Source organism: Lepus europaeus, chromosome 10, assembly GCF_033115175.1.
Source record: "Lepus europaeus isolate LE1 chromosome 10, mLepTim1.pri, whole genome shotgun sequence".
Taxonomy (NCBI): domain Eukaryota; kingdom Metazoa; phylum Chordata; class Mammalia; order Lagomorpha; family Leporidae; genus Lepus; species Lepus europaeus.
In genome coordinates this window covers 69,471,001-69,486,066 of record NC_084836.1, presented here as the reverse complement: position 1 = coordinate 69,486,066, position 15,066 = coordinate 69,471,001, and the positions used below count along the sequence as shown (strand labels likewise).

At 40.6% G+C, this 15,066-nt stretch overlaps 1 protein-coding gene across 5 annotated transcripts in view; it reads right to left on the bottom strand.

Annotated features, from left to right (window-relative positions):
- LARP4 (La ribonucleoprotein 4) overlaps positions 1-14,275 on the bottom strand; it is a 66,850-nt gene extending 52,575 nt beyond the window's left edge. For 2 of the 5 annotated variants that reach the window (XM_062203672.1, XM_062203673.1), the window contains exon 1: positions 14,121-14,275. In XM_062203672.1, coding sequence (XP_062059656.1) covers positions 14,121-14,138 — 18 coding nt within the window. In that variant the 5' untranslated portion in view covers positions 14,139-14,275. Of the gene's footprint in view, positions 1-5,178; positions 5,228-13,739; positions 13,749-14,120 lie in introns of those variants that run through there. The other 3 variants (XM_062203674.1, XM_062203676.1, XM_062203675.1) reach the window with 3 other exon arrangements.
- Positions 14,276-15,066: the final 791 nt, after the last annotated feature.

Genomic DNA, 15,066 nt, shown 5'->3' with positions numbered 1-15,066 from the left:
AATCCTCAGACTTAAAATTGGCAAACAGCCCTTAGAGCAGACTATATAAAATGGCACAACTCATATTTCCACGTTAACATTATTTGTAAAAGAAAAGAGAATAACTCAAATAGATATGGAACAAAGGACACTGATACTAGGCAAAGTACCAGTTTAACACACTCAAAATTATAAAGATGGCATCCTAATTTATCACATAGATAACACTGCTGTTTATTAAACCAAATATTGTATGAGCTCTATTTTCATAGTAGTTGAAATATACAAAAATGTGACTTTTAGAATGAAAGAATATGGGACATTATCAAAACTGAAAAATACTGTCATTTATAGCAGTCAGTATTTACTTAAATTTACATAAATGTTGACCATGGTCTCTGATCATCATTCTTTAGTGTAGGCACAACTTTCTTCTGGAGTCATTTTCCTTTTGCCTGAAGAAAAATATTCAGACTTAAAAAATATTTATCTTCCTTGATTTATCTGAAAGGTGGAGGGAGACAGACAAGAAGAGGCAGACAACATAGACAGACATAAAGATACAGACAAGAGATCACAACGTGCTGCTTTACTCCCCAAACACCCACCAACAGCTGGGGCTGATCCAGGACCACGCCAGGAGCCAAGAACTCAATCTGGATCTGCCACATGGGTGGCTGGAACCCAGCTACTTGAATCATTATCTGCTGCCTCCCATGTTGTGCATATAACAGCAGTAGAGCTGGGACTTGAATACAGGCACTCCAATGGGTTACAGACATCCCTAAGCAGCATATTAACTACTGCACCAAACACTGGTCCCTAGAATGTTAAAAGTAAATTCAATCTAGCTGTGGTTTCTCTGAAGTATTTTTAACCTCTAATCTTGTGCTATACAGCATTCTTTTTTAAACATTTATTTATTTTAAAAGCAGAATTAAAGAGAGAAAAACAGAGATCCATATTCCATCCACTGGTTCACTCCCCAAATGGCCACAAGGACTGAGACAGGCTGAAGCCAGGAGTTCATCCTGGTTTCCATGTTTGGGGCAGAGGCCCAAGCACTGGGGCCAACCTTCCACAGGAGCATTAGCAAAGAGCTAGACAGGAAGTGAAATGGTCAGGACTTGAACCAGCACTGATACAGGGATCCTGGCATCACAGGTAGCGGCTTAACCTGCTGCGCCACAATGCCAGCCTCCAAACAAAGCATTCTCAATAGGCATATATTTCCTTTCAAACATATTAAAGATATTCCATTGCTTTCTGGTTTGCACTATGGCTAAAAAAGAAATCAGCTAGCAGGAGCAAATGTTTTGCTTTGTGGTTAAGATGTCTGCATACCACATGGAGTACCTGGCTCTAATTCCTTAGCCCAGCTTTCTGCCATTGTAGATACTGGAAGGTAGTGATGGTTCAAGTAACTGGCTTCCTGCAACCTACATGGGAAGCCTGGATTGAATTCCGGGCTCCCAGCTGCTTGCCCAACTGTGGTGTTTGCAGGCATTTGGGGGAGCAAACCAGTGTTTCTCTGTCTGCCTACCTCTCAAAAAACAAACAAACAAACAAACAAAACAAAACAAAACCAGCTATCAGTTTCGCTGCCCTTTTTTTTCAAGATTATTTATTTGAGAGTCGGGGGGTGGGGGTGGGGGGAAAGAGATCTTCTAATCTTCTATCAGCTGATTCACTCCCCAGATGGCCACAATACCCGGGGCTGGACCAGGCTGAAGCCAGGAGCCAGTAGCTTCTTCCTTGTCTCCCATGTCGGTGGCAAGAGTCCACGTACTTGAGCCACCTTCTGTTGCTTTTCCCGGGTCATTAGCAGAGAGCTGAATCAAAGTGGAGGGGTCAGGACATGAACTGGCACCAATATGGGATGCTGGTGTTACAGGTGGTGGCTTTCACCCTCTATGCCACAATGCTGGCCCCCTTAGCTGCCTATTCTTAATGCCTCTTTTCTCTCTGATTACTCAACTTTTATCAATGCAATTTTGCCGTTTTGCAATCATTAAATTCATTGAGTTCCCTGAAATTTCATGTTTGTTATCAATTCTGCAAAGTTATCAGGTTCAAGTCCCAGCTGCTCACTTCTGATCCAGCTCTGTGTTTTGGCCTGGGAAAGCAGAGAAGATGGCCTTGGGCTCCTGCACCCGCGTGGGAGACCCAGAAGAAGCTCCTGGCTCCTGGCTTCGGATTGGCACAGTTCTAGCCGTTGTGGCCAACTGGGGAGTGAACCAGTGAATTGAAGACCTCTCTCTCTCTTTCTCCTTCTATGTAACTCTTTCAAATAAATAAATAAATCTTAGAAAAAACAACAGATAGGCTTATATATACTAGAGTAGTCCCTCCCCCCATCAGCCACAGCTTAAATCCGGGCAATTTCAAACACTCATGGTGAAGTGTATCCTGAAAAACATTAAATAGGAAAGTGCAGAAACACAGTTTATAAATTTCAAATTGTAAGCTGCACTGAGTAGTGCAACGAAATCTTGCGCCATCCACTGGGACAATAAGTGATCCCTTTATCTAGCACACCCATGTTATATACACTACCCGTTAGTCACTGAATAGCAGTCATGGTCGTAAGATCATCCGTCATCAGGTCAACTGTGGCAGTACCACAGGGCTGTGTTTAATAATGGCCCCAAAGGACAAGAGGTGGTGATGCTAAGTAATTCAGGTATCCCAAGGAGAAGCTGTAAAGTACTTCTTTTGAGTGAAAAGTTGGAAGTTTTCAAGAAAAAAAGTCATATACTAAGGTTGCTATAGTAATTATGATACCCCAAAGAGAGGTTGCAAAGTTCTTCTTTTGAGTGAAAAGTTGGAAGTTCTTAAGAAAAAAATTCATTTACTAAGGTTGCTAATATCTATAATATTAACACATTTTGAGCCCACTCTCATCTAACTCTTACTATAGCCTATTGTTATAATTGCTTTATTATTATTCTTGCTAGTCTCTCACACTGCCTTTTTTAATGAACTAAATTCTATCATAGGACTTTATGTATAGGAAAAAACACAGCATAAATTGGATTTAATCTTATTTATACTTTCAGGCACCCACTGGGGGTCTTTGATCACCCTGGATTTAGGGGGCACTACTATAATATGGGAAAATGTTCCAAACATACTATTGAATGAAAAAAATCAAGTCACAAAAAACAAACACTTCGCTTTATCAATTGTTATTGTTATTTTATTAAAGACTTAATCGCTGTACACGGGTAAATATGTATGTATATAAAAATACCGAGAAGGCCTAGAAGGGGGGCTGGCACTATGGCGTAATGGGTAAAGCTGTCGACTGCAGTGCCAGCATATGGGCACCAGTTTGAGTCCTGGCTGCTCCACTTCCAATCCAGCTCCCTGCTGATGTGTTTGAGAAAGCAGTGGATGGTTCAAGTGCTTGGCCTCCTGCACCCAAGTAGGAGACCCAGATGAAGCTCCTGGCTCCTGGCTTTGGATCAGCGCAGCTCCAGCCATTGTGGCCATTTAGGGAGTGAACCATGGGATGAAAGACGCACCCCCCGCCCCGCAACTTTCTCTAACTCTGACTTTCAAATTAATAAAATAAATCTTTAAAAAACTTTTAAAATGTATTTCTTAAAAAAAGGCCTGTAAGGTTACAACAACACTTATTAACAACAGAACTACAAATTATTAAATATTTGCCAAACAAAAAATGAGCAAAGGCAAATACATAAATAAACAAAAAAAAGTACAGTAGGTCAGTCAAGGCCTAACATCCCATATCACAGCACCAGTTTAAGTCCTGGCTGCTCCAATTCCAGTCCAGTTCCCTGCTAACGTACGTTACTAAGAAAGCAGTGGAAAATGTCCCAAGTCCTTGGGCCCTTGTCACTCACGTGGGAGAGCCAGAGGAAGCTCCTAGCCTTTGACTCCTGGTTTCAGCCTGACCCAGCCTTGGTTTTGCAGTCATTCAGGGAGTGAATCAGCAGATGGAAGATCTGTCTCTATCTCTCCCTCTCCCTCTCTAACTCTGACTTTCCACTTCCAATCCAGCTCTTGGCTATGGCCTGGGAAAGATGGTCCAAGTCCTTGGGCCCCTGCACTCACATGAGAGACCTGGAAGAAGCTCCAGGCACCTGGCTTAGGATCGGCCCAGCTCTGACCACTGCGGCTATTTGGGGAGTGAACCAGCGGTTGGAAGACCTCTCTCTCATTGCCTCTGTCTCTCTGTAATTCTAACAAGCCTTTCAAATAAATAAATCAATCTTAAAAAAAATCAGCATAACTTCTTTGAATTGCAATTTGTCAGTACTGATATTAAAAACCTTAAAACGCTCACACCTTTACCTGCTACAGTGAATTTTAGCCTGAAGGATTTCTATAAAAGAGTGTTCTTTGTAGAAGCACTTGAGTAAAGAAAAACTGAGGGGCTAGTGTTGTGGCTTAGCAGGTTAAGCTTCTGTTTGCGACACTGGAATCCAGTATGGGCACTGGTTCATGTCCTGGCCGCTCCACTTCCACTCCAGTTCCTTGCTAATGGCCTAGGAAAGGCAGCAGAGGATGGCCCAACTGTCTGGGCCCCCTTCCACTTACATGGGAGACCTGGAGGAAGCTTCTGGCTTCAGCCTGGCCTTGCAGCCATTTGGGAAGTACACCAGTGGATTGAGGGGCTCTTTGTCTCTCTCTCTTGCTGTAATTCTGACATCCAAGTAAATAAATAAATCTTAAAAACAAACAAAAGGAGGATCCATCTATTCCTGTCAAACTTATTATCCTGTCCTTAGAGACAGTAGGTTTTTTTTTTTTTTTAAAGATTTTATTTATTTATTTGAGAGAGTTATAGACAGAGAGGGAGAGACAGAAAGGTCTTCAATCTGCTGGTTCTCTCCCCAGATGGCCACAACGGTCAGAGCTATGCTGATCGGAAGCCAGAAGCCAGGAGCTTCTTCTGGGTCTCACACATGGGTGCAGTGGCCCAATGACCTGGGCCATCTTCCACTGCTTTCCCAGGCCAAAGCAGAGAGCTGGATGGGAAGAGGAGCAGCTGGGTCTTGAACGGAGCCCAGATGGGATTCTGGCGCTGCAGGCGGAAGCTTAGTGTACTATGCCACAGTGCCAGCTCCTAGAGACAGTAGTTTCAAGGAAATTGAACCAAGAGTTAGAAATGTCACCATAAATATGGTGAAACTATCTCTTTGGACATATAGAACCTTTTGTTTTACTTACCGATTTACTATCAGAAACAGAAATCCCATGCCACTTAACCCTATAAATGCTGTAAAACAAAATAAAATGTATAAATTGGTTAAATTTATTTGCCCCATGGCAGATCAATCATCCAGATTCAAATTCTTACATCTCTAATATTGAGAGGGCCACTATATTAAAAGTATTTGAAACAGAGAAAAAAAGAAAAGCAAACACCTGTTATTTCACTTGGCACAGTAACTTCAGAGCCTCATCAGGAAATGCCTTGGAGTCTCTTTTATAAAGTAAAAATGAAAACTAAAGTGAGAATTCTTCACTCACTCTGATATAGAATAACTAACATTTAGGGAATACTTAGCTTATTTTTATAATAATCTGTTAATTAAATACTATTATCATCCACATTTTGGAGTTAAGGACAAAGTTACTTTAACTGACCAAGGTTACAAAGCTCAAAAAAAAAGTGGAACTAGGATTTGAACCTAGCTTCTTTAGAGAGTCCATGCCACTGCACTACAGGTGCCATAGAGGAAAATTTGAAGACAGTTCATCATAAACTACACAAGGAACATTATAAATCCCAAGCCTAATGGTTCCTGATCCCTGTTTTCCCTAGAATGGTTAATGACCCAGAAGAAATGGATACAGAAAATAGACACCAGATAAGAACTATGATACCCAGGGCAGAAGTCAATTCAAATCTGCAATGATTTCTATACCAAGGCCAAGGTACAGCTAATTTCTAGTTAAAGATAATATTCATGGTATGCAATATAATTCAATCTCCATCACAAAACTCATATCCTAATCACAAATTATGTTATGTGCAAGCTCTGCGATGGCACTGACCTTGCTATGGCTCACTGTTCTCTTTACCTTGAACAGTGAATGACTAGAAATAAAATTTCTTGAATGAACTAATGAATCAACATACGCTAGATTAGTGTTTCTTAAAGTCTACTGTGTATAAGAATCATCCAGGAATCTTTTTTTTTTTTTTTTCATCCAGGAATCTTGACAAAGAGCAGATTCTGAGTCAGAAATTCAGGTAGGGTCAAAGAGTTAGTATTTTGATCACAGTGGAATAGCAAGGTAACCGGACCACCCCACGGTATTTTCTCCAGGCTCTCCAACTATTGTGGACATTTGGGAAGTAAACCAGTGCATGGGGACTCGCTCAATCCACCTTGCTTTCTATCTCTCAGATAAATTTCCAAACAACTATTAATAGATATAGTTTAGATAGTTCTCAAAATATTAAGCCATTACTATATTTAGTCACCTCAAATATAAGTATTTAAATATCGAAATAATCCTTTTCAAGAAAGGGTACATTTTTATTCCTAGTGTGCATTATCAAGCTAGCAAACCTGGTACTTTAAAATCTAAGTGTTGAGAGAATAGAACTTCTCTTCCATATGTATACAGGAGAACAGCAGCTCAGAGATCTAGTGCTTCAGCACCAGATACTTTTCTAAGTGTTCCACCTTAACTGTCATTTCTCTCTAACAACCCTATGAGATTTAAATATTATCCTCATAAATTGATATTATCCTCATTTTACAGATAAGGAAACTGAGAAACAGAGGTTATACAACTTGCCTAAGGTACCATAGTCTAAGCAGAGATTCAGAGTGGCTGCAGTCCAAGTTTTTAAATACTTTTTTATGCAACCATGTATATAAATGTATCTTCTTATTATTTAAACACTACCTTCCTATTTTTTTTACCTCCTCCACCTCAAAAGGCTGGGAAAAATTCCATTTTACTTATCTTGCTCAACTGCAATTTTTTGTCATATAAATTTAATTTCCCATAACGAATTCAATAACAAATATTTTAGTAATGACTCAAGTGCACCAAGTTGCTGTTATTCCTATGAAAGAAAAAAATTCTGGCCATTGTAAGCACACAGTGAACCTTTGATCTTTTCTGAAAAACTAGAAGTTATCATACAACCCAGAATATTTTTGAGAACTAAACAAGGTGAAACATCTGTTCTAGAAAAAAGTTAGACGCTGTGACCACCCAGGGCAAAACAGGAGGTACTGTCCACCTTACTTGATTTGTAGTAATTAGCGTGAAATACCAGCCAACTATGTGCTACATAAACCGCATTACTCCTGACTTTTCTGCACTGACAAGAAAATCGTTTTCTCTCCCCTCAGTAATACATAAACTCAACAGAGTTAATTAATGGCTCACCACTGGAGTCTGGTTTTAACACCTGTACTTCATACCCTACACCTAGTAATAAATACTCATCTATCTAAAATATTCCTCTGTCTGGTTTAGAGCCAGTGTTTATCAATGCAGAGAGAGGCTATGAACCACAGACTGCACCACCTGACCTGACAAGGAACAGATGAAACGGAAAGGTGAGGATGTGACACTTAAACATCTCTTTTTATTTACTTAGACTTTTACATTAGAAAACTTTTCTTCAGAAACTAAGTGCCTATTTGCAATTTATCATATGAATTCCCTTAAATCTTAAAAAATGTATTTTTAGCATATTACAATCTTCATTCTTGTTTTAAAAGTTTTATCTGTGCAACCAAAAACATATTCTTCATGATAAAGATCATTTAATTTGTTTGGCTTGCCCCAGAGTAAACTAATTTAACAAGGCTGGGATGAGAACATGAAATCAATCATTCTACATTTATTTAAGTCAGTTCCAACTCACAGTAGTTTTTCAATTATCAGTGCTACTATCATAAGAGTTCAATAAACTTTCCAGAAATCTATATAACAGACAGCATAGATTCCAGTGGTTTTTGGAAGGTAACTACATATATACTAAAATAAATAAATGAATGAATAAATTCCATGATAGCTGAGAAGATGAAATGATAGAGTATATCAAGCCCTTACCTACACAGAATCACAAGGCTTAATACATAAACACCATCAACAACACAAATACAAACTGACTCAACTCATGTTAGAAGACGTTATTCTTCTCAAATTAGGATAGGAACTTAAAGATCAAGGAATTCTGTCACCTGCTTCAGGTCCTACAGCTAACAGTTAAACCTAAGATTCCAATATCCTCACAGAAAATAACTGCATAATATACAACACTAATGGTGTTTTAAAAAAGGTTGGAAATTTATCTAAAGTAGGAAACTTTGGCAAAGTTTAAGCAAAGCACAGATTATAGGAATGATAAATCAAAATGCTATAAACATCACCAGAGCCAAAGGGTCATTTCTATTTTAAGGATTTTCAGGTCAGAAATCGTTTTTACAACTTCACAATGGTTTTCTCAGCATCCTCCATTTTCTGCTCCAAGGCAACATAGATCCAGATGCCACTTCTTGTTCTTCTATTTTTAAAGATTTAATAATTTGAGATGCAGAATTAAAGGGAGAGAGAAGAAGAGACTGTGAGAGAGATCATCCACTGGTTCACTCTCAAATGGCCAAAGTGGCTGGAGTTGAGTTAGGCCAAAGTCAGGGGCCAGGAGCTTCATCTGGGTCTCCTACATGGGAGACCAAGTACTTAGGATACCTTCTGCTACTTTCCCAGGTGCATCAGTTGAGACTTGAACCAGCTCCCATGTGGGATGCCAGTGTCACAGGTAACAGCTTAACCTGCTGTGCCACAACACTGGCCGCCCTCCACCCCTTACCCCTGCCACTCCAATTCTGAATTCCAAGGAAGAAGACCAAAAGTATGCATTTCAACTGTTCATGGCTAATAAAAAGGACTATTTCCAATAGCTGTGAAGAAACATGGGGCTGGCAAATAATTTAAGGACGGAAACACAAAGTAGCTTATTATCAATAATTCTAGTTATTGGTTTTTACATACTGTAATCTGAAGCAACACTTTCATATTTTTATCATTTCTGAGCATTTTATTTCACTTTTTTCTTTCAGTCCATTACAGCTATTACTTGCCAATGTTTTTATTTATTCTTAAGTCTGCATATAGCTCCAATAAATGTTTCCATATCAAATTATTCAAAAACTAGTCATCTATTCACTTATTCATAATAACATTTCTTATCAATCATTTCATAATTCCTTTACATACTTTCTTCCTATTTCTTCTAAAAATTCATCTGCAGTCAGTGGTATCTAATAACTTTTTATACAAGTAACTATTTAAACTAGTGGGCAAAAAAACTTATGCTCTATACTTGGGGTAAAAGGCACATCACTATCTACAATTAACAAAGTTAATGAAAAATTATCTATGCAAATATTTCATATCTTATTTCAGAGTCTAAAGCTAACCTAAAATTTAAAACGCTATAATATATATATCTAAAAGAGCAGAAAACTTTAAAATCAGACAAAATTATTTTTTAAATTATGCAAAATTAAGATAGTGGTGAGGGATCAGCTTTGCAAGATAAAGAATCCTAGAGATGGGTGGTGGTAAGGACTGCATGTTAATATACCTGAAACTACCAGTGAATTGTGTATTTAAAAATAGTTTAGACTGGGGCTGGTTCTAGTCCCGGCTGCTCCTCTTCCAATCCAGCTCTCTGCTATGGCCTAGGATAGCAGTAGATGGCCCAGGTCCTTGAGCCCCTGCACGTGGGAGACCCGGAAGAAGCTCCTGGCTCCTGGCTTTGGATTGGTGCAGCTCCGGCCATTTTGGCCACCTGGGGAGTGAATCAGCAGATGGAAGACCTCTCTCTCTGTCTCTACCTCTCTCTGTAACTTTGTCTTTCAAATAAATAAAAAATAAATCTTTAAAAAAAGTTTAGACTATAAATTTTAGTTTGTATATTTTATAATAAATAAAAATCATTTAAAAAATTGTGTAAGTGTTATTTAAGCATCCTATAGTACTAAAGTCACCACTATCTAAATATTCATTTTTCAGGGAAAAACTTAAATACAGACAGACAGACACCCAATTTTATAGTCATTAAAACACTTGGCAAACAACTAGAGCAAGCACAACTGGCTGATAATACTAAAGGGGGGAATCGTGTGAAAAATAAACAAAATGTTAATCACAAAATAATGGGAAAAAATTTCCATTTTCCTCCTTGGGCTCAAAAATCTAAATAACGCAGTAACACTGAGATGAAAGGTTCATATAGCCATTTCAAACCTACAGAATTTGTTGTAAAGGAATTTTGAGAGGTCATTTTTGACAACTCTGTGCATTATCTAACCTTATTATGTCTTCCCAAAGACAGATACTGTTTGTGTCTGCTTCAAAAAATAAGTGGCCAAAAAAAAATCCATGATAAACTCCTAAAGTCTGGAAGACCAAGTTATAAAAAGTTATATTTCATATTTGAAACAGAATTTGTCTGCCTGTAGATGTCTATTGCATTATAAATAGATGGCTTCAAGAGTTGTTAATTCCAGCATTCATTAGCTATATAAAGTTGGGCAAGTTCAAGTTCTCAGTGCCTTAGTTTCCTTATCTTTAAAATGAGGACAGTAATACTTAATAGAGATACTGCAAGGTTTGAGTAGATATATATAACTGTATATGTATACATTGAGAAATATCTAATGTGTCTGATACACAGTTAAGCACCATAGATACATATATCCCTATTACTGCATTATCATTACTAAAAGGACTTTAAAAAAAGTTTATGGGAAAAAGGAATTGAAAGCTTATTTCAGTGCAAAATAATTATGGAATCCATACGCAGCCATTCATAATATACATTTTCTATGAACTTTCTGAAGACCTGTCTTATTATCTCTATGCCACTGATTCCAGTTATAAAATAGTTGGGTTGGGGTCTTTCCACAAAAGGATCCATGAGTAAAAGACTTTGAACACAACTATGGAAGATTCAGATACTAGATTAACCCTGCCAAGTATGATCCACAAACAACTTGGCGTAATAAAGCAGTTCCTAATCTCTTCTGTGATGCAGTCCTATTCAGTACTTCAATTAATCTATGAATCTCCTCTCAGAATGTGTTTAAGGAGTTCATAAATACACAAGGTCGCAAAGCAAATGAGTTATACTGAAAGTCATCAAAATATTTAAAATTTTCCAACAATCATGAACATACTTTACTAATACATAAAATAACAAGGAATAATGCACATAAATATTTCAGGACATCTACAAGAACTAATGAGTGGACTTCAAAAAGTTCATGGAACAACAGAATTATAAATTTATTTTGTTGCAAAACGTTTTGAAATTCATGATAGTTTTTATTTACATTGCCATGAACTTTTTGAAGCACTCTCATATGATATAAAAATACGTCATTTCTCTTAGTGCCAAGGTCAGACCCTGTTGCCCCCACTGAAATTTAAAGAATTTCCAATTTTTTCCCATCTGGATTTCAGTTGTAAACTGGTGAAAATAAACAGGAAATTTTTTTCTTCATAACCAAACTCATGTATTTCCTCAATTGTATCCAAGAACTCAGATTAATAACCCTGGCTTAGGGGAATGCACAAAAATAAGCTTTGGAGCAACAGACTTGTGTTCTAGAAACTAGACTTCAGACTTTAGTCTCCACATTATTTACACTTGAAAGACCTTGGATACCTAACTTCTGAGCTGTAATTCATCATTAAGAAAAATTCCTTATCGTGAGGTTATAGGAATCAAATATCAGTTAACAAAATACGAAATGACCAACATGGTTTTTCTCAAATCTACTTATTGAAAAGGTATATATAGAGAGAGGGAGGGAGAGAGAGAGAGAGAGAGAGAAAGAGAGAGAGAGAGAGAGAGAGGCAGACAGACAGACACAGAATTCCCACCAGCTAGGTCACTCCCCAGATGGCTGCAACGGTCAGTCCTGAGCTAGGGCCAGAGTCAAGAAGGTCTCATAACATGGACAGCAGGGACCCAACTAATTGAGCCATCACTTGCTGCCTCCCAGGGTCTGCATTGGTAGGAAGCTGGAATCTGGAACCAGCTCCTCTCTTGCGGAATGCAAGAATCCTAACTGCTGGGTCAAATGCTTTCCCCTCAATGTGTAGATTTCAGCATCATGTCTTATATTCAGCCCTCAATATTTAGTGACATTGCTAATTTCCAATGAAACTTATTACTAGAAAAATAAAGAATGACATACTGACTCAGAGAAAATGCTTAACAAAGATATTAACTTTAAAAAATAGTTTAGTGGAGATATGGTAGAGTTAGTCTAAACTGGTTGTCAGATAGGTCTGAATTGCTAAAAGCCTGTTCATGATTTGACCAGAATGACCTTGATCTAAATTCCTTTTACTAAGTTACTTAACTTCTTGGACTCTCTTTTCTTATGTGTAAAAAGGTTGCAATGTTGCTCCAGAGGCAGGAAAGGATCTAATTTAAATATCCAAGAAATGGAGCCATTACTTAAGTTCACATTTTAATTAAGCCAAAGGACCGGAATTTCGAGATCAAAAGTTTTTCCTGGAACTCATATGGCTATAAATCAAACTTTACAATCTTTCTTTTGCCTGGCAAAACATATACATATGTAAAATGTGCAGTATTTGTATGGCATATATTTCCCCAAAACAAATCGACATTATTTAAAATCACCTCATTTCTTATTCTAGCGAAAGGAAACGAGGATGTAAAACATGGTAAACAGCGGGTGCACTATTTTTAATCTTTTTGAGTTGTCTGGAATATCCCAACGAATACTTATTATTAACGCTGGAAATACTGTAACATAGCAGTGTCTTTTGAAGATCACAAATCTATCAGCTACACAATGTCAGCTACGGAAAAAAATAAAATAAAGTCACTTATTAACTTTATGCCGGAAGACTCTGGGGTAAGATTTCGTCCCCAACGCCGGGAAAAACCCACCACAAATTGTCCCAGCTCCCGGGTCCATTATACAACCTGCAAATTCCTTCCCTCATTGACAAAGATTCTTTTTCTGGGCATAGTTGACAAATGCCAAGTTGTGAAGTTTGCAGCTTTGCTGGTTTGACGTTTTCACAATGTAAGAACAATATGATCTGGAATCTACTCAAAGCACTGACCGGGCAGTCAGCTGATGCTCACTGCACACAAGACAAGGGCAGAAATAACACAAACTCAACTTCGTATTTTGGGGACGGCCGCTACCCGGCTGCCTAGAAAACTAGACCAGGAACACAGCAGACGTGCCAGTGACAAGTCACTGAACAAAAAAAAAGTTATTTCCATTGTCCAAAACAGCGATATCCAGACCCGGCTTTTCCCTGGACTAAAGTTTCTTTCATTCTTGGAATTTTCCTTGTCAACGAGCGTTTTAATCGGCTCACGGAACCAACCCCCCCATCCCCCCATCATCACGCAGCCGCCGCCTAACTTTTACAAAAGGTCAAAGCGGTGCCTTTCAAGGCTTCCAAACCCTATGGTGGCGTCTCCTCGCTTCGCAGAAACTCGCCTGGACTCACAGAACGTTCCAGAGACCTAGGGACGGGGATCGGACAAAACCTGGCGGCGGGGTGAGGGGTGGTGGTGGCTAAGCAGCAGCTTTCAGTTTTCTTCCCATCCACCCCCCCCCAAAAAAAACACAAAACACAACACTTGCAACCGCTTCTCGCCTGCGCCCTGCGCGGCCCCCACATGTTGCCGGCCTCCGTCCCCGAGGGCCCCGCGAGGCCTCGCTGCACCCGCACAGCGCGCCCACCTGATCGCCCTTTTCTCCCGCAGACTCCGCCTTCCCCCCGCCCCCACCCCGCCCGTTCGCCTCCCCACCGGGAGACCCATATGGGACACCTTCCCCTTCCTCGGGGCCGCAGCGGGGAGGCCCCTCGGGGCTCCAACCTCCCATCCTCCCCACCCCACCCCGGCTGCGACCACCGGCCCCGCTCCCCACCACCCCCGGCGTGGAGCGGGCGCGCGGAGGGCCGCCGGCGGCCTGCACGGCCCAGGTGCTGTGTCAGCCTGTCGGCCGGTGCCGCGGCGCCTGGGGCCTGGAAAGTCACATGGCGCTCGGGGACCCGGCCGGCGCCTCCACACACCCCTGCTTCTCCTCAGAGCAGGCCCCAGGACGACCGGATCCACTCACCTCCACGAAGAGCAACATGTCTCCCTCGGCTCGGCTCGATCGTTCCCGCCGCCGATACTCCAACCGGCTCACAGGCCCCGAGCCTCAATCCCTAGGATAAGGACACTCGTCTCTCGCCCCTGCACCCGGCAGTGGACCCGGCTCCTCCCCCGCCGTCAGCCGCTGCGGCCTGGCCCGCCCAGTCCCACCTCCCTTGAAACAGCAACTGTTTCCGGTTCGGGAGAAAAATTACTTCCGGGAGAAGAGACAGCCCTCGGGCGCGCTCAACTTCGGCACAGCCTTCTCCAGCGGCCGTGTGGAATGTACCATCCCGTGTTGGGGCAGGGTGGGGGAGACGCCTAGAAGGAAGGCACCATTCTGTGACATGGGGGACGTGTGTGCGTGCGTGCGTGCGTGTGTGTGTGTGTGTGTCTGTGTCTGTGTGTGAAAATCTTAATGACGCAGTTGATCGCTTGCCAAACGGAGCGCTACCCAATTTTCCCAAAGTTCCCAAACTCTAGATCTGGTTAAAAGCCGATCTTGTTGCGAAGTGTCCCAAACAAACGCCCAGCCTTGCCGAAAACGTGGTGGCTTTCAGGACCAGAAAAAAAATAAATAAAATAAATTGGGGGGGGGGGGGAAGCTGTAGCAGTTGTGAAATATTCGTGACAGTTATTGTGTATTGACTGTTTACTGTGTGCCTGGCACTGTACAAAGCATTTTACGTGAATTGATCTTAAGATAATACTCTGCAACCAACTTACTGTCATCAGACCCGTTTTGCAGTCTAAAGAGCCCTTAGGCACACCTGCAGAGAACTGGGAGCCCCAGGCTCCCGATCGATTCACTGTTACTTCACATCTCCGACTAACAGAACACCACTTAATAATCTTTGGTCTGGACAGTCTCGTCGTGATGTTCTGTCATCAAGTCACATGACTGACATACAAGCAAAACTGGTTTTTAA